Source organism: Microcaecilia unicolor, chromosome 14, assembly GCF_901765095.1.
Source record: "Microcaecilia unicolor chromosome 14, aMicUni1.1, whole genome shotgun sequence".
In the NCBI taxonomy this organism is placed as follows: Eukaryota; Metazoa; Chordata; class Amphibia; order Gymnophiona; family Siphonopidae; genus Microcaecilia; species Microcaecilia unicolor.
In genome coordinates, this window is record NC_044044.1 from 12135861 (window position 1) to 12162138 (window position 26278).

At 46.0% G+C, this 26278-nt stretch overlaps 1 protein-coding gene across 2 annotated transcripts in view; it reads left to right on the forward strand.

Annotated features, from left to right (window-relative positions):
- The window catches only part of LOC115458056 (TSC22 domain family protein 4-like), a 108103-nt gene extending 82225 nt beyond the window's left edge, over positions 1-25878 (forward strand). For both annotated transcript variants that reach the window (XM_030187848.1, XM_030187846.1), the window contains exons 4-5: positions 16492-16543; positions 24729-25878. In XM_030187848.1, coding sequence (XP_030043708.1) covers positions 16492-16543; positions 24729-24944 — 268 coding nt within the window. In that variant the 3' untranslated portion in view covers positions 24945-25878. The remainder of the gene's footprint in view (positions 1-16491; positions 16544-24728) is intronic.
- The last annotated feature ends 400 nt before the right edge of the window (positions 25879-26278 follow it).

Below are 26278 nucleotides of genomic sequence, written 5' to 3' on the forward strand. Positions count from 1 at the left end.
TGAAGCTTACTTTTAAAAAAGTGGGGGGGTTTTGACCCATAATAATATCGGAGTCTATGAGGTGCCGCCACAAAGAAATTAATCTTGCTGCTGTGCAAAGACTTTTGAGGTCTTTTTCCTCCATTTAATACAAATTTAAAAAACTCTAAAAAGTTCTAAAATTTGGACAATGTGAATGAATGAAAAATTGGGATATTTTGTCTTCAGCTTTAAAGGTTGTCTGTTCTATGAAAATTGTTTGCAGAATGCGTGTCTCCTTTTTCTGGAGCCATATGGTAACCCTAGGCCTTGGCTGGGGGGTCATGTACCTTTGATTATCCCATATGCTTTGTAAAACTGCTTTGTTATTGTGTTTATGAAGGTGGTGTAGCAAAATGTCAAATAAACTAAGCCTAAGGTTGCTAACTAGATCCGATTTGCCTGACAGTGCTGATCCAGTCCGGGGTTTACCCTAGTGCATGCTGGGACTTGTAGTTCTGATCTCATTGCAGTCTCTAAGTAAAGCAAGACTAAAGTCCCTGCATACACTGTGATAAACCCAGGAGTGGATCAATCCTGTCGAATGACTTTGGATCCAGTTGGTAACCTTCAGGGCAGGGGCGACAGGGGCGGTCACACAGGGCCCCGTGCTCCTAAGGGCCCCCGCATCTCTGGCACGTTTGCCTCTTGCCTCGGAACACCTCCCTGCTTCATACTTTAATGTGCATCCACATTTCAGTAGAGAGCATCAGGTAGCGGCAGCTGCCGAGCCCAGAGCCCCCTCGCTGCTACGTCCCATCTCCTTTTGATGTCACTTTCTGCTTCCGCAATGCAGCAGCAAGGAGGCTCTGGGCTCAGCAGCTGACCGGATATGAAAATCACTGCACTGTCTGCTGCTCTGTACTGAAACGTGGTGGATGTACATCAAGGTACGGGGTGAGGTGGGTTCTGAGAGCTCTAAACCTCCTTTTAAACTCTGATAAATTATGGTTTATGGTGGCGGGCAGGGGGACAGGGGGCGTGGGGGGTGGGAGGTGCAGGTGCGGGGGGGCCCACTGAACTGGTCTGCACAGGGCCCCACAATTGCTAAGACCGGCCCTGGTAACCTTAACTAAACCTTGCAGACATGGGACCTAAATCTGGCCAGAAAGTACTGCTTTTGCATGATGACTGGGACTCCCTTCCCCCAGGGCAATGGTTTCCCAAACCTGGTCCTGGAGGCACCCCAGCCAGTCAGGTTTTCAGGATATCCACAATGAGTATTCATGAGAGAGATTTGCATGCAGTGGAGGCAGTGCATGCAAATCTCTCTCATGAATATTCACTGTGGATATCCTGAAAACCTGACTGGCTGGGGTGCCTCCAGGATCAGGTTTGGGAACCACTGCCCCGGGGGCTCTTAGTGCTGCCTTTTCAGCATGATCAGGCCCAGCAATACCAGCAGCAAAAGACCTGAGCAGGGAATCTGATCCAACTCTCTCCACATGGCAGTGGACAGCTGCCCGTGATGTGTGTTTGATATGTTTCTGTGTAATGTAATATGTGTATGTGTCTGATGTCACATTCCTTTCCTGGACTGTGTGAGGTCAGTTCTCAGTATTGGCCTAGCAGTTCTCAATACAGCTGGGAATGTTCAGAGCTGGCAGTTTGAGAGGAGAAAGACAGTGTGGGTGTTTATGCAGAGACAGGGAGTGCCTGAGGATGGTTACACAGCCTGGCATTCATGACATCATGCCCTTGTTCCCTTCATCCTTCCTTCTGTTGCTTTCCTGTCAGCCTGTACCAGGCTTCTCTTTGTCCGCTCCAGCCTGGCTCCTCCTATTTTAATTTTAATCTAAAGTAGTTCTTAATTTTCCTATTCACGAGGCTCTTTCTCCTCAACATCGGAAAGGCTCTAACTAACCACTTTCTTTCATTTCACCATTGTGACAATTCTCATTGGTGGAGAGGACTCTGGGGTGGTCAAGGGTTAAGGATGAAGCAAGCAGGACCACTGGATGGGATATTCTTGGCACCATGAGGAGGACAAGAACTTCTGCATTAAGAATTCATCTCCCCATTGTGTTGTCTTCAGGTGCCAGCAGTCCCCAGGCTCAGGGTGCATCAGATCAGCGCTTTAGAGCATGATACTGGTCATAGCGGCAGCATTGCAATGAAGACTGGTATAGCAGAACACATTCACAATAGGAAGGCTACTTCAGAAGCTGGGGAAGTCTGCAGTAAGAGCACACAGAGGAATTGGGGACCAGAAAATAGCATAATCCCAGTAAGGAGTCCAGATTTGATGAACAACAGCATCCTAGCAAGGAACATGGGTCTAAAGAGTAGCAGGAACTTAGTAGGGTCAGGAATCAAAGCAGCCCAATGGGGAAGGGAGGGAGACCCTAGACCAAGCACCCTCCACTGGCAGAGGCACTGCATGGACCTGAGCTAGAGATCCTAGTGAGCTGGAGCCCATGAGCTAAAGCTCAGGGCAGGAGGCTGCAAGCACCCAGTAGATGAACAGATCCATTCCTTGTTGCTCACTCTTAGAGATAAGTAGTGTTTGTCACAGTAACATAGTAAATGATGGCAGATAAAGACCCTGATGGTCCATCCAGTCTGCCCAACAAGTAGTTAGAGCTGTGTGGGCCCCAGTCACCCATACTTTAACGCTGGTTGTCAAGTTTCCACCATGCCAACCATATAGGCAACCAAACATGATGTAGCCTTGGTGATACCCACATTTCACCCCCGAGTATTACTGACAATATTCAACTTACAGTCAAGACATCTTCTTTCCCCCCTGAGCTGCACAGCACCCTCACTCGCAGCACGTGACAATAAAAGGATCTATATCACTGGAGTTGCCCAAGTGTCTCCTGTCTTTTGCCATTTGTGGGACACAGACCGTAGAAGTCTGCCTGGCATCGGGCTTGGTTCCCCCAATGCTGCAGTTGCTGAATCTTCTTTCGGTCTTTTACCATTTGCGGTACACAGACCGTAGAAGACGATCTAGCATCAGCCTCAGTTCCCACTACCCTTGCCCAGGGTAACATCTCAACCATCATGTTGTGTTTCCATCTTCTTTGTATTTAGGCATCCCCTGTGTCTATCCCACTCATTTTTTAAATTCGCTCACAGTTTTTGACTCTACCATCTCTCCTGGATTGCTGTTCTAGGTGTCTACTATCCCCTCTGTGGAAAAGTATTTCCTGACGTTACTCCTAAGCCTACCTCCCTGTAACCTCCATTCATGTCCTCTAGTTCTACTGCCCCTACGTTTCTGGAAGAGGTTTGTTTGAATAGTAATACCTTCAAGTACTTTAGTGTCTATATCATATGACCTCTCTCTCTCCTTTTCTCTAGCATATACATATTCAAGTCCTCCAGTCTCTGCTCATTCATCTTATGTCACAAACCCTGTACCATTTTTGTCGCCTTTCCTCTGACCCACCTCATTCAGTGTCACACAGAGTCAATGCCGGGGCTCAGATTCTGGTTCTACGTTTCTTCACTGGTTCTAATCCTGAAAGGCAGTATATCACATACCTAATAATAAGCATATTTCTCCTGCCAGAGTGGCTCGAAAGATAAAGGCTTGCCTGCCACTGGTGAACAAAGGAGGGAAAGACAGGGCTAGATTTAAGATTTTAGTGCACATAGGCAGAACAGGAGGGAGCATTTGTAGTTTGGAGAGCTGAGGAGGTTCCCTTGGAGATTACACAGCAGGAATCAGGGTATTGGCCCAGAGTGCCATGGTGATGCCTCTTTGAAATGGCAGTGATATGCAGCCCTAAAGTAAGTAGAAGGGGGCTCTTTTCTGACCTGGGCTTGGGGAAAGGTGCAAGGAGGAGGTAGTGCAGACAGTTCCCCCTTTGCACTGTTTGTGATTTCTCCTGGACTTCTGGTCTTTCCTCCTCCGTCCATCAGGTGGCAGCCTAGGATCACCCAGTAGGACTGCAGGCATCAACAGCTGGTTTCAGTGGCAAAAACCCTGTAAATAAACATGACAATCTTTGGGGAAAGGTGACCAAAGTAGCAGGGCTGTCCGCTAAGTTTCAGCAGCACTTAAGCAGTTATTGCCGCTGAAAATCAGCAGTTAGCACCTAAGTGGAAACCGGCTGTTTTGGTGGCGTTCCGGAGGGCAGAGTTGACACTTTGCCGATTAAGTGCCAATATTCAGCTCTTAGCCGGCCAGAGTAACCACATAAATGGGACCGTATAAAACGCAGTCCTAGCCTTATGCGGCAACTCATGGCTGGTTAACTTCTGAATATCGATTTAACTGGCCGTGTGTTAGCCAGTGCTGCATAAATCAGATATTCAATGTCGAGCCCGGATGTGGCCTACCATTGAATATTCCTGAATAATGCTGGCGGTGGTCAGCAAAACGCTCACCGCTACCAGCTGAATATTGAACCCCCCCCCTCCTCATCTTCTTATTTCACAGAGAAGAGACCCTACTAATAGTTTCTAAAGTATAGTGATGAAGCCCAGAAAAGAATACGTCCCCATTTATCATACTTATCATCTAGTTTAATATTATTATATAGAGAAGACAGAGGAGAGTGATTACTGGACAGTGTCTCTTTATGATCAGTGACACTACTGCCTCTAGAAGGACCCTCTGCTTTCTCAGCTTGGCTTGATTTCATGTCCGTCTTGTCTTCTGGCATTTGGGCATCTGACAGGTGACAGTGTTTTCATTTATTGGGATTTATTAACTGCCTTTATGAAGAGATTCAGCCGAGGCAGTGTACAGTAGGTACAATTTAACATCAAACTTACAATTTTGTTAACAGCGTAACAAGAGTAAAATGTACGCAGAATGAAAGAGGAAAACTTGAAAACAGCAAATTGAAGCCTAATAATAAGACTACCATGAAACAGGGTCAAATATATACTCATTTAACCAGGGCTTTTTTTGAGGGGGTACTTGGGGGTATTGAGTCCCGGCAACTTTTCCACTGTCTGCTAAAATTGACCCATGGAACCCAGGTTTTAATCCAATTCTGTCTTGTCATAGATTCTGTGATTTGTTGCAGGGGCCCTGGCTATTATGGGGTGGGTCCCTCAGTGATCGCTCCACTCCTGAAGGGTGGCCTAGCATTTGAGTACCGGCACCTTTTTTGCTAGAAAAAAACACACAGCATTTAACAGCACTGAAATTCAAATAACAGAGATATAATATGATGTAAGCATAATACATTAAGCACACAATTAGAACATTCAAACAAGTTAGCTATGATACCAATGTGGGAGAGTTACAAAGGGCAGGAATTTCTGGCATGGATGGGGGTGGAAGGGAGCTCTGGCAATGTGGGCTGTGACTGGCAAGGGAGCTGCGGACCTGCAGATATAGGGGAGGGGCCTGGATTTTGGTAATCACTCCAGCACACAAAGGCAAAAATGTTTCTGGCATCACAAGTCAGCCATTGGTCACAAAGCAGGAGAACCTAGCGTCGAGGTGTCTCCCTGCATGTCTAAATTTTGTCTTCAGCAATAAGGGTCTCCTCTCCCAAAAGGTTAAACCAGTGGTTCCCAAACCTGGTCCTGGAGGCACCCCATCTAGTCAGGTTTTCAGAATGGGCTATCGAAATCACAATGGTTTCAAAATATTCACTCGCAAAATGCCAAAATCATAAATACCTCAAACATGGAAATGGCTTCTTTTATTAATGATATTTACTTACAAATGAAACTTCTTTCTATGTAGCTGAGATACATCAAAAAACATAAATGTGATATATCACACATTAATATATCTGATGAACCAGAGACTGGATAATAATCAAATAATAGACCATAATTCAAATCTTTCAGTTTACGCTCTGTAGAATCTTCAATGTATTAGTCACATTGAAAATCAATGGCAAACACTTTCCTTATAAACCATGAAGACTTCAAAAATTGAAGCAATTGTAATCATCCATAAAACAGAATGATCACTTCTTGATTATTACCAATCCTTTCCTATTGATTGAAAATGTCCCAGTGACAGTCTGTAAAGCTTCACAAATGAATACTCCATAACCAAAATGTGGTCCGAAGACTGTTTCCTTCCACATCTGAGTCTTGTCTCGACATGCACGCATGTTTTAGCCTAAATCGATGTCTCCAGGAGACTAGACAGAAAAATATATATACATATTAAAAAAAAACACATCCAAATCTCTCTCATAAATATTCATTGTGGATATCCTGGCTGGGGTGCCTTCGGGACCAGGTTTGGGAACCACTAGGTTAAACAGTATCTCAAGGAATTAAGGCCTCATCTTCCAATGGGATGGGGGGGGAGAGGATTTCATCCCCTTCAGTGGAAGGGATTCTTTACTCCAGGAGAGGGGAAATTAGGGAATTTTGCCACTTCTGAATCAGTTCTACAGAAAGTGAGTAGAACGATGTGGTAGCCATGTTAGTCCACTTTTAAAGGTAATAATTATAAATAAAACAAAACAGAGAAAAGAAAATAAGGTGATACCTTTTTTATTGGACTAAATACATTTTACTTTGTTAAGTACTGTCTGGTGGGTGTCAAAATATTTCATCATTTTGACTTCAAATGTCTTACATTCCTGGACTGTCAAAATGCCCTTTTAGTATTTTCACCACAAAATCATTGATGCAGTGTTCTGGTTTTATAAAGTACTGTCCCACAGAGGTGACTTCCTGGTTGCATTGCAATGTTTAATATGATGTCTGTGTAAATTGATTCTCGTCTTTAGCATCTGGTTTGTCTCTCCAATGAGCACCCTCCTTCACACTTTTTGCATTGAATGATATATACCACATTTGAAGATGAGCATGTGAAGGATCCCCCTATGCTGAATGTTTTACCCATTTGAGTGACTATCCAGCTTATTTTTGAAGGAGATCGCAAGCCATCTTCCGACACAAATCGGGAGATGGCCGGCGATCTCCTGAATCCGGCCAAATCGGTATAATCAAAAGCTGATTTTGGCGGGCGCCAACTGCTTTCTGTCGCAGAGCCGGCCAAAGTTAAAGGGGGCATTTCGGAAGGGTATGAAAGGCGGGACGGGGGCGTGGTTATGAGATAGCTGGCTTCGGCCAATAATGGAAAAAAGAAGGCCGGCTCTGACGAGCATTTCGCCGGCTTCACTTGGTCCATTTATTTTTACGACCAAGCCTCAAAAAAGTGCCCCAATTGACCAGATGACCACCGGAGGGAATTGGGGTTCACCTCTCCTTACTCCCCCAGTGGTCACCAAACCCCTCCCACCCAAAAAAAAGAAATTAAAAAACATTTTTTTGCCAGCCTCTATGCCAGCCTGAAATGTCATACCCAGCTTCCTGACAGCAGTATGCAGGTCCCTGGAGCAGTTTTTAGTGGGTGCAGTGCACTTCAGGTAGGTGGATCCAGGCCCATCCCCCCCACCTGTTACACTTGTTACAGTAAATGGGAGCCTTCCAACCCCCCCCCCCCAAAAAAAACCCACTGTACCCACATGTAGGTGCCCCCCTTCACCCATAAGGGCTATGGTAATGGTACACCATTACATTGTGGGTAGTGGGTTTTGGGGGGGATTTGGGGGGCTTAGCACACAAGGGAGGTATGCACCTGGGAGCAGTTTTTGAAGTCCACTGCAGTGCCCCCTAGGGTGCCCGGTTGTTTGTCCTGGCATGTCATGGGGACCAGTGCACTACAAATGCTGGCCCCTCCCACGACCAAATGCCTTGGATTTGGCCGGGTTTGAGATGGCCGGCATCGGTTTCCATTATCGGCAAAAAATGATGCCGGCCATCTCAAACCCAGCCATCTCTGACATTTGGCCAGTCCCAACCGTATTATAGAAACAAAAGATGGCCGGCCATCGTTTTTGATAATACGATTCGGGACTGCTCTTTGTGGCACTGGCCATATAGATGGCCGGTGCCGTTTGATTATGCCCCTCCATGGGATCCTATGAAATATGTTGGCACAGTTTGCAGCTTGGTATATTGCAGGGACATGTGCTGTTCTCTTCTTTTTGAGCTTGTATTGGGAGTTTGCTTTTCCCTCATTTCTGTTTCAAATTAGGTAGCCGTCGGAAGGCCAGCACTGGTGGAGCTGGAAATATCTCTTTCAGTAATTCATGCTCCTGAAGTAGTGACTGTGGATCTTTTATGATTTTTCTCAATTTATTTTAGCTCTGGATTGTATATCACTTCAAGGGGGATTCTCTGTGGTTTTCTTTTCTTTGTACTGCAATAGGGTTTTCTCTGGATATTTTAAGTAAAGAGGCAATATTCTTGGAGATTATTTGGGGGTTGTAGCTCTTTTATTTGAAGCATTCAGTCAGGATTTGGAGGTGTTTTTCTCTGTCTCTTGAGTCAGAGCAGATAGGGTGGCATTGTGGAGCTTGGCTGTGTATAATGGATTTTTTTAATATGTTAAGGGTGGAAGCTGGAGTTGTAGAGATAGCTGTATCTGTCTGTAGGTTTCTTGTATATACATGTTTGTATATAGCCATTGTTGATGGAAACTGTGGTGTCTAGAAAATTGACTTTTTCTGGAGAGTAGTCCATTTTAAATTTGATAGTAGGATGGTATGTATTGAAAGAACTGTAAAATTGTTTGAGAATCTCTTCTCCCTCAGTCCCAATCATAAAAATGTCATCAATATACCAGTAGTATTTTAGGGGTTTAGTCTGATCTGTATTCAAAAATGTCTCTTCCAGTTCTGCCATGAAGAGGTTAGCATATTGTGGTGCCATTCTGGTGCCCATTGCAGTGCCCATGATTTGCAGATAGATATTATTGTTTTTTTTTTATTTATTTATTTATAAGTTTCATATAATTACAAGATATACTTGTTTAAGATAACTCGGAATTGAAAAATCATTCAAAAGAAATCACAATAATATTTCACATATCCTTAGAAACAATATTTTCCTATCTTAGACCACAAATAAGGGGGAGTTAAAGAACTTGAGGAGACAAAATCAAATTATTTCCCTTATTTAGGTAATAGGACCTAGACCGCCCCACGGGTTCTCAATACTTCATTATTCCCCTTAGTCCAAGAGGTCACTTGACAATCTTCTTTGTTTCAACAAAACTTTTCAATTGTTCAGGTTCAAAAAAAATGTACTTATTATCCAAATATTTAATTTGACATTTACATGGATATGCTAGCAAAAAGCTAGCTCCCAGAGCTTTAACTTCATCTCTCAACAAGAGGAACTCCCGTCTTTTTTCCTGGGTAATTTTAGTGACATCTGGGTAAATCCACAAGCGAGATCCCAAAAAAGTTTTTTGAGCATTTTTGAAATACAGTTTCATAATTGAATTTAGGTCTTGTTCAAAGACCAAAGAAACAAGTAAAGTTGAACGAGTATAAACTGCAGGTAATGAATTTTCCAGAAAAGCCGTTAAGTTTTGTAATCCTTCAGCTTGAATTCCGTGTTCTTCTGATTTTCTCCCTTGTTCCTCCATTTTTTTTTTTGGTATTGGAAGGTAATATATTTTATTTATAGGAGGAATCATCTCAGAGGAACAACCGAGAACCTCAGTAAGATATTTTTTAAATAGTTCCAAACCACTCAGTTCAACCATTTTGGGGAAATTTAAAACTCTCAGGTTAAGTCTCCTATTATAGTTCTCCAATTGATTTATTTTGCTATGAATAAAAGTTTTATCTTTTACCAAAGAGAGTGTTGTATTTTTTATAGTAGAAATCTCTTGTTGAAATACTTCATTCTGTATAGCAGTATCTTGCTTGATTTTTTCAAATGAGGCTTGCAAAGAATCTACTTTAATCACTAAAGAAGTTGTATCAGCAGCTGCCTTTAGAACTGTTTGATTTAAAGTTTTTAACATTGCCCATATGGCCTCAAGGGTTACCTCCGTGTGAGCTGCATGCTCTTGTTGTTGAAGATCCCTCCCGTTCACTGCCTCAGCAGCGCCAGCCGCCGAATAGTCCACAGCGTCAACTTCGGACGTTGTTGGAGAATCCACCGCTTCTCGGTAGTGCGCGGGACACGGGGGAGGGGAAATATCCGGTGAGGATAGAGTGATGGCATCGTGTTCCAGGGAAGGCGTCGCTCCTCCGACCCCCTCCACAGCAGAACTCCTCACCGATGTAGCCCGTGGCGTGCTTGTAGCGAAAGCGTCGAGGGTCGACTGGACCGATCGGGTGGTCGTCGCTGCGGGTGGTAAGCTCTTGACCACCCCTTTCCTTTTAGTATGGGGCATTTTAAACGAAGAAATCTTGTTTCAGAAGTCAAAAAGGAAAGGTCCAGGGAGACTCGGCGAACGCTAACAAGCTGCGTCCGCCATCTTGAAACTCCCCGATAGATATTATTGTTAAAGTAGAAATAGTTGTGAGTTAGAATGAATTTGATTAATTTTGTAATAGTATCCAGTGAGTATTGGTGGCCAAGGGTGAATGTTTTTATGAATTTTAACACATGCAGGTATGCCATCTGCATGGGGAATGTTGCTGTATAGTGATACTACATCCATTGTGACCAGAAGAACTCATCTTCAAATGTAGTATATATCATTCAATGTAAAAAGTACGAAGAAGGGTGCTATATTAGAGAAAGAAGCCAGATGCTAGTGAAGAGATTTAATTTACAAAGATATCATATGAAAAATGCCAGTGCCAACCAGGATGTCAGCTCTGTGGGACAGCACTTTACAAAACCAGAACACTGCATCAATGATTTTATGGTAAGAACACTAAAAGGAGATTGTAAGACAATCCAGGAACGTAAGGCATTTGAAGTTAAAATGATGAAATATTTTGAACCCACTAGACAGGACTTAACAAAGATCTGGGTTTTCTAATGCATTATAAACCATAAAATTCTACTGCTTTGTCACCCTTTTATCACCCATCCATCTCTCCCACCCAACTCTCCCTGCTTCTCACCTAACCCACTCCACCCTCTTCCTCTGAGACTGTCATTGGAATGCTTTTGTGATTCATTTATATATTCTGATATTTGTCCACATTTGCTCATTTCTGATCTGAAGAAGGGTTTCCTTCAAAAGCTAATGAAAAAATGTATTGTTAGTCCGATAAAAACAGGCATCATCATATTTTCTTTTCTATGCTTTGTTTTATTTCTACTACTTACCTACAGAAAAGATATACCGTCTTTGTTGGGAGGGGAGGGGGAGAGGGAAGAGATGGGCATGTGTTTGTGTGACAGTCTAGTTGGACTGATCCAGGGACTGAAGTCATTCACGCAGTGATAGACTGAAAATAAAAGTCAGCCCTGGCATTTACAACACATTGGCCGAAACTCAGGCTGTAACTGGTCACGGGCAAACTTGACAAGCTCATTTGGCCCATAGTTGGACCAGTCCTTCAGATATTTGCCAGAGATGCTAGATTGCCAATCCAAGTCTGGATTTGGGGATTGGGATTGGGAAAGGAATTCTTTTTACTGCTTCTGGATCCTATCTGCTTCAGTTGACCTGTTACAAATCACATTTGTCTGAATCCACTTAGACCCTGTCATGTGGAAGCAGGAAAAGGAAAGCCAGGCTGTGTTGGTTTTGTAGCTAATGTGATTGGGCAGAGGCAAGATGGCAAGGCAGGTGGAGTGAGAAGACAGACCCCTTCTACCTCAGTTCTCGTGATTGGAGCGTGGTAGCCATGTTAGTCCAGGTTAAAGAAAGAAAACAAAACAAAAAGATAAACACATTTTTGACAGGCTTTTGAAAGCAGAATCTTCTTCTGTGGGTCAAATTATGTATTACGTTAGTTCAATAAAAAGGTATTATTTTATTTTTCTTTTGTTTTATTATTCATGATTAGAGTGAAGGACTATTGAGCAGAGACCTTACCCTGTCCTGGGGTACTTTGTACAGAGGCAAATGCCATAAACTAATTCAAATATGACAAAAAGCATCCAGGGCACAGCAGGCTGAGAGCTCCAGCGACTGTTTAGTAAGATGGGCTCCCTCTCCTCTTTCTGTCTGTCTCCATCTCCCTCAGTCTCTCTTTCTCCTCCCTCCCTCCCTCCCTCCCTCTGTCTCTCCCTCTTCTCTTTCGGTCTCACTCCATCTCTCTTTCTCCCCCCTCCCTCTGTGTGTGTCTCTTTCTCCCGCCTTCTCTGCCCCCTCACTTGCCAGCCAGTGGGGATGAAAGGATGTAGGGATTGCAGAACTCAGCTTCTGAAAGCCAACCAGCCCCTGAGAGAGGACAGAACAAGGGAAGACCTTCACAACTGGCACTGTCGGCTCTCTGCTGTCTCGCTCCACTCTCTCATCCTTGCTATCCTTTGCTTACTGTTTTTTTCTCTGTTGTGTCTCTTTCTTTTTTTTCTCTTCCTGTATCTTTTCTACTCTTTATTCCTCCCCTCCCTTTCTTAATTTATTTAATGAATTTCTGTTCTCTTCTTTCTTTCCTGTCGTAGGCACTTGCTTTGAAGCTGTCTATTTCCTTTTCTCTGTTTTAGTTTTATTTCTCCCTCACCTCAAATTCTCCATGCATTGATTTTTATTTTTTTTTTACTTACTGTATTTTTCTTTCTCTTTCTTTAATAAGAGAAAAGTGATTTTCAGAGACAGGGTGGTGAAAGACCTAGGGTCTGATGTGTGTTGCTGGAAGGGGAGGGAAGCAAGGTGAAGACAGGGGATGGAGGGCAGTGTGGAAGGAGTGTCTGTGAAAAGTAGAATCACCTCTTACCAGACCCGGCTTGACCTGCAATCCTGCCACTCCCGGGGAGCATCCCCAAGCCGAGGTGAAAATCCAAGATGGGTACAAAACCAGAGTCTGAAGGACCCGCAGATCTGCTCCCGGGGAGCATCCCCAAATCGAGATGGGAGTCCAAAGTGGATACGAAACCAGAACCTGAAAGACCAACAGATCTGCTCTCAGGGAGCATCCCCAAACCGAGGTGAGAGTCCAAAGTGGGTACGAAACCAGAACCTAGAAGACCAGCAGATCTGCACCCGAGGAGCATCCCCAAAACGAGGTGGGAGTCCAAAGTGGGTACGAAACCAGAACCTGAAAGACCAGCAGATCTGCTCCCGGGAAGCATCCCCAATCCGAAAAGGGAATCCAAGGAGTGAACAAAAGCAGAAAATGAAGGACTGGAAGATCTTCTCCCGGGAAGCATCCCTGAGCCAAAATGAGAGTCCAAAGAGTGTTCAAAACCAGGACCTGAAGGACCAGCACACCTGCAACTCTCATGAGGCATTCCAAAGTGGAAACAAGAGCCCAAAGAGTGTCCAGAACCCGAAGGACCAGAAGATCCGCCACTCGGAAAAGGTGTCCCCAAGCCAAGCCACAAGCCCAAAGAACACCAGGAACCAGAACCTGCAGCACCAGCAGTTCTGTCACTCCCAGAGGGCATTCCCGAACCGAGACAAGAGCCCAGAGAGTATCCAGAACCAAGACCTGAAGGACCAAGAGATCTGCCACTCCAAAGAAGTATCCTCAAACCAAGACAAGAACCTAAAGAGTATCCAACATCAGAACCAAGAGGACCAGCAGATTTGCCACTCTGAGGAGGTATCCCAAAGCCAAAGTGAGAGTCCAAAGAGTGTCCAGAACCTGAACCTAAAGGACCAGCAGATCCGTCAGTCCAAACAAATATCCCCAAACCAAGACAAGTATATCCAAAATCAGAACCAACGGGACCAGCAGATTTGCCTCTCTAAGGAGGCATCTCAAAGCCAAAGCGAAAGCCCAAATAGTGTTCAGAACCAGAACCTAAAGGACAAGCAGATTTGCCACTCCCAAGGCGTTCCACCCAGCAACAGTCAGACTGGCACTGAGGGGGATATCTGGAAAACTCCAGGCTCAGAGAGCCCACAAAGCATCCCAAACCAGAAATTGCAGTATCAGAAGACATCCTCTATCAGACCTGAGAGCCCAAAGAGTGTCCACAACAAGAACCTTTGGAACCAGTGGGTCTGCCACACTCACGGAATTCCCCCAAAGCAAGCTGAGAGCCTAAAGACCATTGAGAACCAGAACTTGCAGGATCAGCGGATCTGCTGCCTCCAAGGTATCTCTCCGAGCTGCACCAAGAGCCTAGAGGGCATTTGGAACAAGAATGAAGCCTACCGAACAAAGAGTGAGAAACACCTGCTGGCACTCTTCCTTTTCTTTCATAGGTAAATGCATGGGGGGGTGGGAAAGAATTTCGGTGAGTCTATTCCATGCTTGTATAAGGGTCTGTTCTATCTTTTGTAGTTCATACTGGAGCAGGCTGGTTTCATACTTTTTTGTTGTGCCCCTGCACAAGAGTTTGAGTTAATGCAAGGTGAAATCCCTGAGTGTCCTTCGTTTTTTATGCTCCATAGATGGAGATTTTACTAGCCTGTTTCTTGTAAGTGTTCCTGGGATTGCGGTTTAGTCACTTAAGTTTAGATTCTGCACTGTCTTCCTTATGGGTTTACCCAGAGGAGGAACCAGGTCTGCTGTGCACCCAGAATGAGCTAATAGAGCTGATAACTGACTGGCAGCAACAACACCACAGGCTGCCAAGCAAAGGGAAATTAACCCTGGATGAAAGGAGCTGTCTGTTAAGGGATTTGAGTTTGTAGAACAATATTTTATATGCGCAGTTGGGCTGTTGTGAAAATATCCCGGGGGTATTTGCTTGCACAGAATAAGTGCACAGACACATAGGCAGTAAAATTTTGAAAGCATTTTCCACATATTTGAGAGCAGCAAATAACTACATAGTAACATAGTAGATGACGGCAGATAAAGACCTGTACGGTCCATCCAGTCTGCCCAACAAGATAAACTCGTATGTGTTACTTTATATGTATACCTGACCATGATTTGACTGTTAAGAGAAGCAATGTGAGGAGAAGGCGGCTCCACGTTCGATTATGCCCCTCCAGGTTGCACTGGTTACCAGTTTAGGCAAGGATTTATTTTAAAGTAATTTGCTTAGCATAGCCGCCGAGAGGGGGGCAGGGGAAGTAAAATTCCCCGGGTCCGGGCCTCCAAGGGGGGCCTGGCACCGGGGTTTCTCTCTCTCTCCTGCTCCTGATGGGACCAAGTGATCGTGTCCCAACAGGAGCAGGAGAGAGAAAACTCCGGCGCCAGGTCCCCCTTGGAGGCTGGGGAGGAACCGTCTTCTGCCTAGCTGCTTTTCCTGAGAGGAAAAGCAGCTGCAGGGGCAGGCGATCGGCAGAAGAGCAGCGCTGGAGGAACACGTTTTCTGTTGGCGGGGCCTCGGGATCCCCACCAGGAAAGGTAATTGGATTGTGTTGGGGGGGGGGGGGGGCGAAGTTCCATAACATGGAAGGCTCAGAGCTGGCATGAGCAAGGGGAATGAGTTGCTGCTCACTGCCAGTGAAGAACTAAAGGATTTAAAGGTACCGTGGGGGGGGGGGGTCAGGGGAATGGAGTTAACTGACCCCCCCCCCCCCCATGATCGTCTGGGGAGGAGGGAGAGATGCCGTGCGGTGTGGAGCAGCAGTGGGGACTATCATGCCCACCCACTTTGGGCTCAGGTACACCCAAAATTGGGTGTCTGGTTACACTCGTGCCTAAAGTTAGGTGTGGAACTGTGGACTTAATGCTGGTATTCTGTAATGGCAATTTATATGTAATTGCTGATACTGAATTTCCGCCTGATATTCGGCACTATTTAACCGGTTAAATATCGGTTCTCTCGGTTGAATATTAGTGCTTAGCGGCTAGCCCGGTCACTGGCTATGGCACATGGCATAGCTGATTAGCACCAATATTTATTGGCTGACCAGCTCAGTTTAGCAGCCAGATAGACTCACATAAATAGTAGTTTTATCTTTGGCTGCTATAACTTAGCCGGTCAGCCGATGAATATTAACCGGCTATGTTCAGACCACTCAAAAACAAAATAAACCCCCAGAAATTCAATGCTGATCGCCTGGTATTGAATTTCCGGGTTCACCATTCACCACGATAGGCAGCCCAGCTAACTCCCACGGTCTGAATATCCCCCCTTGTGCTTAGCGCACAGCTTCCCGACACCTAACTTTGGGTGACCTGTAAAGAATTACCCCCTAGTACTTTATAAATGTTTCTTTATAGAATAGGATCCCACAGGCACCCTCTGCCCACCTAGTTATAGTACATATGTACATAAGTGTTGCCATACTGAGATATACCGAAGGTCCATCAACCCCAGTATCCTGTTTCCAACAGTGGCCAATGCAGGTCACAAGTACCTGGCAAGATCCCAACATTTTATGCTGCTTATCCCAGAAATAAGCAGTGGATTTTCCCCAAGTCCATTCTAATAATGGCTTATGGACTTTTTCTTTTAGGAAGCTATCCAAACCTTTTTAAACCTCGCTAAGCTAACTGCGTTTACCACATTCTCTGGCAACGAATTCCAGAGTTTAATTACACGTTGAGTAAAGGTGCATGGTTATAGACTTACCTGACAAATGTTTTCCTCTCTTTATTTTATTTGTATTGTTGAACCTTTTTATGTATTATTTTGGTGACATACACAATTGGGCACGCTAAGACTTCTCCTGGATCGGAATGCTCCCAGTATAGGAACTCTGTTTTGATGCGTCTTGTAATCATGTCTTGCATTGTCTTGTTGTTTCTACAGTGGCCTGAGCAGCAGCATAAGTGCCATTGATAACAAGATTGAGCAAGCGATGGTAAGTTTTAACTCTGAGCTACTTCTGGCTTTGTCTCTGCGCATCTCATGAAAGGAATGAACATCACTTGTAAGCCGAGATACGCTGGATATGACCCCAGTCTCTGACGTGTACACTGTATTGCTTGTATGGTACCAAAGAAAGCTTCCTTCTGAAGTTCATAGGGTGTAATATGTACATGCAGCATATCTAGGGTTACCATATGTCCTCTTTTTAAGGACATGTCCGGGCAACCGGGCAGGTTTTGCCAGTGTGCCCGTTTGTCCAGATTTCTGGACAAACGGGCAGGCAGGTGGGCGGGTCGTCCTAGCCTCCCCTCCCCTTAGTTACTACTGCCCTGGTGGTCTAGTGACCTCTTCCGCTTAACTTTAAGCCAAGGTACTTACCTTGGCTTAAAGTTAAGTAGTGTATTTATTCACTAGTTGGTTTGAAGCTTGCACGTTATGGCACAAAAACACATTACAATTTGCAATGATTAGTTGCCCGGAGCAGGGCCGCCCCAGCTGCCATTCCCCTCCCCCCCCCAACTCTGGCTGCCACCGCCGCCACTCCTCCACTTGGGCTGCCGCATCCCGCCCCCTTTCCTTCCTGCATTTGCTCCTCCGTCAGTCTGTCACTCTCCTGCTCCTGTGTGCCGGGACCCAGGTTATTGCGTTAATGCAGTCACCCAAGTCCTGACAGACAAGAGCAGGAGAGAGACAGACCAAGGGAGCAGAACCTTCTGGCACTGAGCCCCTGGGCCCAGGGAATCTTTCTCCCCTTGCCCGCCCTAAGGACACAATAACACTTCGGTCTGTGATAGTCCGTCTGAGAATTTATGAGCACATTAAAGTATTTTATATTTTTTGAATGCTTGTTATTGAAGATAAGGACATTATTTGACACTCATGGGTTTTTAATGACATACTATGTTTTTTCCCATGTATTTAGACAAATTTTCCCTAATTTTTGTGTGATTACTATGATACTGACAGACCTTCACCAAATACAGAGCAAGGGATCACAGAAATTGAACTGGGAACCCCAAGAAGTTAAATTTGACATGTACTACAACATTAGAGAAATAAAAACAGAAATGCATTTCCTTTACTATTGAACTAATTCTCCTTCAATTGGCTGCTGTCCATATATCTTTTCTCTTCTCCCCTGTCTTGTTCCATTCCCTCACTACACCCGTCTCTTTCCTTTTTAGCTCTTTCCTCTCTTTTTTCTTTCCTGCCTCTGTTCCCTCAGATTTCACCCTCTTTCTCATTCTTCTCCTTTGTACTTTTCAGCTAACAAATTCCATCTCCTTCTCTCACCCACCAGCTCTCTTATTCCCCTTCATCTTTAATCAACTCCCCATACTATATTTCTACCCCCTGTACTCTTTTCATTAATTTCATTAATTATGATTGTCCTCTCCCACATAGTTCACCATTTTCCTCATCTTCCTCTCTCATCCTTCTAGCCCAGCACCTGCTCCCTATTTCTCCCCTCCCCATCCTTGTAGTCTGACATCTCCCTGTCCCTTCCAATTTCCACCTAGCATCTTCCTGTCCCTTCTCTCTTCCCTCCTGCCCCTAATCCCCCATGAACCAGCATTTCTCCCTCTCTCTTCCCTCCCTCCAATTGTCCAGCATCGTATCTTTCCCTCACTCCTTTCTGTCCCTGGATCCAATGTCTTCCTCTTTCTCCCTTCCCTCTCCTGTGCATCTCTCTCCCTTTCTCTCCTCCACCCAGTGTCCAACCTCTCTTCCCTCCTCCCTTTTTCCCACTGTCCACATCTCTCTCTCTCTCTCTCTCTCTCTCTCTCTCTCTCTCTCTCTTCCTTGTGCCCCAGGTCCAACATCTCTTTCTTCTGGAGGATGTGGTAACAGCAGTTAGCATATCTGGGTTTAAAAAAGGTTTGGACAAGTTCCTGGAGGAAAAGTCCATTGCATGTTATTCAGATGGACATGGGGAAACCCACTGCTTGCCCCATCCTGTACACTCCTCCTCTTTCTTGATGATCATTGGCTTTGCTTTCCACCTCTCTCTTCTGTGCTTTACAAATGTACACAATTGTCTGCTTTTTTTTTCTATTTAGTGGAGGAGTAGCCTAGTGGTTAGTGCAGCAGACTTTGATCCTAGGGAACTGAGTTCAATTCCTACTGCAGCTTCTTGTGATTCTGGGTAAGAAGTCACTTAACCCTCCATTGCCCCTGGTACAGAATAAGTACCTGAATATATGTAAACCGCTTTGAATGTAGTTGCAAAAGCCTCAGAAAGGCAGTATATCAAGTCCCATTTCCCTTTCCCCCTTTCCCTTATGACATCACAATATCAGAAGTGAGCCAAGTATCGGGCAATCAAGCCATTGTGACATCACTGATGAGGTTGGCTCTTATTGGTGGAATGAGTTGAGGAGTAGCCTAGTGGTTAGTGCAGTGGACTTTGATCCTGAGGAACTGAGTTCAATTCCCACTGCAGCTCCTTGTGATTCTGGGCAAGTCACTTAACCCTCCATTGCCCCTGGTACAAAATAAGTACCTGAAATTATGTACCGCTTTGAATGTAGTTGCAAAAGCCTCAGAAAGGCAGTATATCAAGTCCCATTTCCCTCTCCCCCTTTCCCTGTGGAACTCCCTACCTAAGCATTTGCGACTAAAAATGTCATATTGAAAATTGAAAGCAGGCCTCAAGACCCATCTGTTCTCAACTGCCTTTGACATATGATTTATTAGTCTTCTACTCCTCAGCTACTGTTCACCTACTTACAATATCTTCCCTCTTCTGCTACTTTCTCCAAGCCCAATTATCTATTTGTTTTTCTCTTTCCTGTTTTAATGTACTGTAGTTCCTTTCACAGTGTTTTTATTGTACACCAACATGCCACTTTTTATGAAAGGCAGTGTATTAAGAATAATAAACCATATACAGAGTTTAAAGAAAAAGCTGTTCCTATGGGAAGCTTGATTCTTTAAAAAAAGAAGACCCCACCCGATATTGTGTGGGCTGATGTTCCCCACCACTCTCTAACTTGAGTCTGTGAAGTGTTGCCTCACCGCAGAGGCCTGCTCAGCTAAGCTGTGGCTAGCATTTCCTGCCCATCAGCCAATGAGAAGTGAGGCAGTGACTCTTTTTAGCAAACCACGATTTCTGGTTGACTCTTTCAGCCGGATTATTAATAACCAGGTATATAAAGCAGAGTCTTATAAAGAGACTGTCACACCTGTGAGCTGAGAGTTGGAACAGCATCTATTGCTGATGGATGTTACAAGCCCAGGACCCGGCAGCTCTGCTGAAATGAGACAGGTACTGCTAAGGGACCAAGAGGTTATCACCTCAGGGGACAGGCAGAGGAATACAGAGCCTGTTACCTCTAGGTTTGAATGGCATAAAGGACAAATTCAGACATAGACTCAGGCTGAGGGGACAGGTTAAGGGACACCGAGCCTGTGATACATAGGACTGGGCAGGAATAGGTACTTATTCTATGATGGGGTAATGTATGTGTCAGGCAAGGTTGTTAATTGTGCTATACCTACTCAGAAATAGAGCAAAAGACAGATGTAACATAGTAACATAGTAAATGACGGCAGATAAAGACCTTACGATCCATCCAGTCTGCCCAACAAGATAAACTCATTTTACATAGTATGGGATACTTTATATGTATACCTGAGTTTGATTTGTCCCTGCCTTTCTCAGGGCACAGACCGTAAAAGTCTGCCCTGCATACTGTTCCTGTATTAAAAGATCTGAAGCTAACAAAGCCCCTTAAAATTTACATTCTAATCCGTCCATATCTATTCAGTCGCAATCAGGGCACAGACCGTAGAAGTCTGCCCTACACCGGTTTTACTCTCCAAATACCGGCGTCGCCACCCATTCTCCGCTAAGATTCCATGGAACCATTCCTTCTAAACCGGATTCCTTTGTGTTTATCCCACACATGTTTGAGTTCCATTACCGTTTTCATCTCCACCACCTCCCGTGGGAGGTCCTCCTTGAGACAGAGACAGTAGACTTGTGCCTCTTAGAAGGAGTGACAGAAATGATATGAAGAGGTGTCCTTTTTTTTACTTGAGAGAGAATAACTGGTCTCTTTCCTTTTCTCTGCAGAGAGATTATTATTATTATTATTTATTGCATTTGTATCCCACATTCCCCCACCTATTTGCAGGCTCAATGTGGCTTACATAGATTTTATAGCATTGTCATAGTTGGGTATCAGATACAGTTAGTACTGTGTATCGCTTAAGGAAGGAAGGGAGAGGGAAGAAGGAAGAGAGGTGATAAGGTAGTTTTAGAGGGTGTGCGTTCATAATTGGGTGGACTTAGTGAGGTTATAGGTTTTCATTGTAGGCTTTGTTGAAGAAGAATGTTTTCAGAGATTTTCGAAACATAGTTGTTTCTTTGATTGCTTTCAGGTCTGTAGGTAATGCATTCCATATCTGCGTGCTCTTGTAAGAGAAGGTAGTGGCATGCATCAGCTTGTATTTAAGTCCTTTGCAGCTGAGGTAGTGCAGGTTGAGAAATTTGCGGGATGATCTTGTGGCGTTTCTGGGAGGTAGGTCCACGAGGTTGAGCATATAGATTGGGGCGTCTGCATGAATGATTTTGTGTACAATCGTGCAGATCTTGAATGCAATGCGCTCCTTAAGTGGAAGCCAGTGAAGTTTCTCTCTTATGGGTTTTGCGCTTTCATATTTGGGTTTTCCAAATATGAGCCTGGCGGCTGTATTCTGGGCAGTTTGGAGTTTTTTGATTTTCTGTTCTTTGCACCCGACATATAGTGCGTTGCAGTAGTCCAGATGGCTTATTACCATTGATTGTACCAGGGTACGGAAGATGTATCTCGGGAAGAAAGGTTTTACTCTCTTAAGTTTCCACATGGTGTAGAACATCTTTTTCGTCGTGTTTTTCACGTGGGTGTCAAGAGTGAGGTTTCGGTCAATGGTGACTCCGAAAATTTTCAAGTTTTGTGAGACCAGAAGAGAACAGTGTGGTGTTATTATGGCGTCGAATTTTTTTGTGTTATGTTGTGAGGTGAGTACAAGACATTGTGTTTTTTCTGCGTTGAGTTTTAGTTGGAATGCATCTGCCCAGGTGTGCATGATTTGGAGGCTTTGGTTGATCTCGTTTGTGCAGATTTATGGGAAGAGTATTTAGTTTCAGCAACTCCAGTAGGTAGGAGCTAAGACCAGTGCCAGACAGACTTCTACAGTCTGTGTCCCGCAAATGGCAAAAGACAAATGAAGATCAAGTCTGCACATTGTGTATGACTTTATTATCATAGGCTGCGTGTGAGGGTGCTGTGCATCTCAAGGGGGAGGAGAAGACATCTTAATGTTGTAATTAGCAACTTCAATACTGTTAGCAACACTTTTGGTTTTAATATTGTTTCAAGACTGCCTCATATTTAACTGCCTATGTCCGGTTGGCATGATAACAAATTGCCAATCAGTGTTTAATCATGAATGACTATGACCTGCACAGAGTGGTGGGTGTGGCTCTGGCCACCTTCTTGGGCAGACTGGATGGCAGGGGCGTAGCCAAACTTCAGTGGGAGGGGGTCCAGAGCCCGAGGTAAGGGGTACATTTTAGCCCCCCCCCCCCCCGGCACCGCCGAAACCCCACACCATTTTTTACCTCCTCGCCGCCGCCACCACCTTCGATCCCCTCTTCCTGCTACCGCCAACCCTCCCCCGCCGTTGGGTACCTTTGCTGGCGGGGTCGCCAACCCCCACCAGCCGAAGTCCTCTTCTCCTGTGCGGCCGCGTTGCTGATCTGCAAGGGCAGGCTTCTATTTCTGTGAGTCTGACGTTGTGTACATGCAGGACGTCAGACTCACAGAAACAGAAGCCTGCCCTTGCAGATCAGCAATGCGGCCACACCGGAGAAGAGGACCTCAGCTGGCGGGGGTTGGGGACCCCCACCAGCAAAGATACCCGACGGCGGCAGGGGAGGGTTGGCGGCGGGGGGGCAGGGCCAAATCTACAGGGGCCCATGTCCCTGTGGCCCCACGTAGCTACGCCCCTGCTGGACGGACCGTGCAGGTCTCTATCTGCCATCGTTTACTGTGTTACTGTGTATGTGTAGGATGCTAACAGTGGTTTGTGATGGGATAGTGTATGTATGCATAAGTTTGCTCTGCTGCTGCCTGCACTGTTCCTGTTCTACGGTGGTGCATGTGTGTGAGAGAGAAGCAAACACTGGTTTGTAGTGGGGCAGTGTGTGTTTTTGTGAGTTTGGCTGTATGTGTAAGAGCAGGGCCGCCGAGAGACTGAGCTGGGCCCCCCGCGGCCGCCCCCCCTCGCGGAAACAGGAAGTGACAAGGGCGGGACACAGTGAGGGAGGGCCCGAAGGGAGGCGATCTGCCGCTTTTAGATGGAGGTCAGGCGCTGCCGATTTGAATGCAGGGGGCCCGGTCACAGTGGCAGACGGAGGGGGCTATCGACGGAGCCAAGGGTAGGCAGGTGAGACCGGGAACTGGAGCGCCGGCGGCCTGGAAGGAGAGAGGCGCCGGGCCCCCCTTGGAGGCCCGGAGAATTTTTGTGGTGTGGCACTGTGAGTGAGTGAAGCTAGCCAAATCTGTGAAGTCACAGTGAACATAAGGAAATAAGAACAGCCATTCTGGGTCAGACCAATGGTCCATCTAGCCCAGTATCTTGTTTTCCAAACAGTGGCCAAGCCAGGTCAGAAACCCAAATTGTGGCAACACTCCACTGTACAAATCCCAGGGCAAGCAGTTGCTTCCCATGTCTGTCTCAATAGCAGACTATGGACTTTTCCTCCAGGAATTCGTCCAAACTTTTTTTAAGCCCAGGTACGCTAACTGCTGTTACCACTTCCTCCTGCAAAGAGTTCCAGAGCTTAACTATTTCTTTTAAAAGTATTTTCATGTAACTTCCTCGAGTGTCCCCTAGTCTTTGCACTTTTGGAACGAGTAAAAAAAATCGATTTACTTCTACTCGTTCTACACCACTCAGGATTTGGTAGACCTCAATCATTTCTCCCCTCATCTGTCTCTTTTCCAAGCTGAAGAGCCCTAACTAAAGCCTTTCCTCATATGAGAGGAGCTCTATCCCCTTTATCATTTTGGTCGCTCTTCTTTGAACCTTTTCTAATTCCGCTATATCTTTTTTGAGATACAATGACCAGTGTATCTGTTTTGTGGTAGAGCATGGAGTGTCTGTGTCTGTGTGTATGAGGGAAGTTTGCACTGGTTTTGTCGTGGGCAGTGTGTAGAAACTATCTGTTCTGTATATGTGGGAAAGCACACTGGCAGTGGCGTAGCCAAGGGTGGGCATGGGTGGGCCCAGGCCCAACCACTTTGAACTCAGGCCCACCCAGTAGCAGCACACCTATGATGTGGCTGGCAGGGATTCCCAAGCCCCACCAGCTGAAAACTCCCAACATCTGTCCCTCCTGCATACCTTGTAAATAGCAGATCTTCGCCTGCAGCAAGCAGCGACTGATACATACTGCTCACACTGGCCCCACAGCCTTCCCTCTGAGGTATTCCCACCTGTGCGGAAACAGGAAGTTGCATCAGTGGGAAGGCTGTGGGGCCAACGTGAGCAGTGTATATTAGTTATTGCTCGCTGCCGGTGAAAATCTGCTCTTTAAAAGGTATGCGGGAGAGGGGGAATGGTTGAGAGAGCATATGACATGCAGGTGAGAGAAGGAGAGACCAAATCACCTGTGGGATGGGGTGGGGTTCTTCTGGCCACCCATCTCGGGCCCAGGACCACCCCAAATTGGGTGTCTGGCTACACCCCTGCACACTGGGTATGAAATTCCCTTCAGTCTATATTAAGACACTAGTAAAAGAGGCCCGTTTCAGAGCAAATGAAACGGGCGCTAGCAAGGTTTTCATCGCCACCCCCTCCCTCCCTGGCCAACCCCTTCGTTGTTCTGCCATTGCTCCGCCCCCAATGTCATGACGTTTGACGCGAGGGTGGGGCCCGGAGCGATTTCCACCCCGCCTCCCTCCCTCCCTGCCAACCCCTTCGTTGTTCTGCCATTGCTCCGCCCTCAAGGGCGGGGCCCGGAGCAATTTTGGTGGCTTCACCACCACGAACCTTCGAACCTTTTGAAGGAAGTCAGGGCTTGGCTTCACTGACGTCAGTGTCCTCAGAACGTTGAGGGTGAGTTTTATTATAGTAGATTGTAAGCGTGTAAATTTCTTCTAACTCTCTCTCTCTCTTCCTCTTAGGATTTAGTGAAGAGTCACCTTATGTTCGCAGTGAGGGAGGAGGTGGAGGTGCTGAGAGATCAGATTAAAGACCTAATGGACCGCAACTTACTCCTGGAACAAGAAAACTCACTCCTCCGATCCTTGGCCAGTCCTGAACAACTGTCAGAGCTGCAGACCCGACTGCACAGCGCCAGACTGAGCCTGGGGCCTCCTGTGAATGCTAGTTCAGCTTGATGCCACCTGCTACTGCTCTAAGGAGAAAGAGAAAAAAAGGAAATGGGGAGGAGCCTATCAGCTTAGCATCATGTGGAGATAAGACTATGTGATAGAAGCCTCTGCAGACCTCTCCCTCTTCCTCCCCAGACTGGGCAACATAAAACTGGGACGTGAGAAGAGGATGGGGAGAGTGTCGACCCTGAGCCTTAAGGAGCAATGGAATTTTCAGGACTGTTTCCTCCCCTGGGTCTCTCTTAAAGCTGGTGTGTGTCACTGCCAGGGACCATGAAAGAGAGTGGTGCAGGCTTGTTAAGGGAGCTTTCTTCGCAGTCGGGAACAGGTGTGAAGAACTGCTGTTCTCTCAGACCGGACTCACATGTAATATTAAAAAGGAGAACTGCTTTTTTTTCTCAGGCTAAAATTGGTGTGTTTAGGGTTAGCTGAAAGCTGTTATCTCCTCTGCAATCCTGATTGTCCTGTTTATGGCTACAGGTCTTCTGCGCCTCTCTGGACTCATGATTCCTGCTTTTCTTAGAGATCCTGGAGCTGCAAGTCACCATGAGGGTAAAACAGGACTGAATTAGTTCATCCCGTGATGACATGAGGCAGTGCTGGTATCACTGGTTAAAGGAGACTTGCCATTTTCTATGTCCTAGACTGTGGTGAAGGCTGTTCTGTTCTTTGGAAGAGCTTACCAATGGTTATAACTCTGTGCTAGAGCTGCTATGCATTATCTCCATGGGATGCAGAATGTATGTGCAGTGCAGGAAGTGCTGTGGATAAGTACAGGAATGGCTGGACCTTTGTTTGAGAACCCCGCATCTCTTAATCCATGGCTTACAGTGGTCTCGTCAGACACATGGCTAGGGTTGCCAACATAGCCGCCGAGAGGGGGAGGTAGGGGAGCAAAATTCCCCGGGCCTCCAGGGGGGGGGGCCTAGTGCATGGTTCTCTCTCTCTCTCCTGCTTCTGATAGGACCTGGGTGATCGCAACCCAACAGGAGGAGGAGAGAGAAAACTCCAGCGCCGGGCCCCTCTCGCATTGCCTGCCTTGAAGCTGTTGGGCCCTCAGGCCGCACATGCTCAGTTTTGAGACTGAGCATGTGCGACATGAGGAAAGCAGCCGCAGGGGCAGGCAATGCTGGGCAGAGGAAGGAGCTGCACTGCTTGCAGTTGGCGGGGCCAGCCAAGGTACTTCGGCCGGTTGGTGGCAGTGGCGATGATGATTTTGGAGGGGGGGTGGCGGCGATGACAATTCTGACACGGGCCTGGCGCAGTCTCTCGACGGCCCTGGTTGCCAGCGTTAAAGTAAAATTAGACACAGCCTTCTGTCACCTTCTAAACTTTTTATT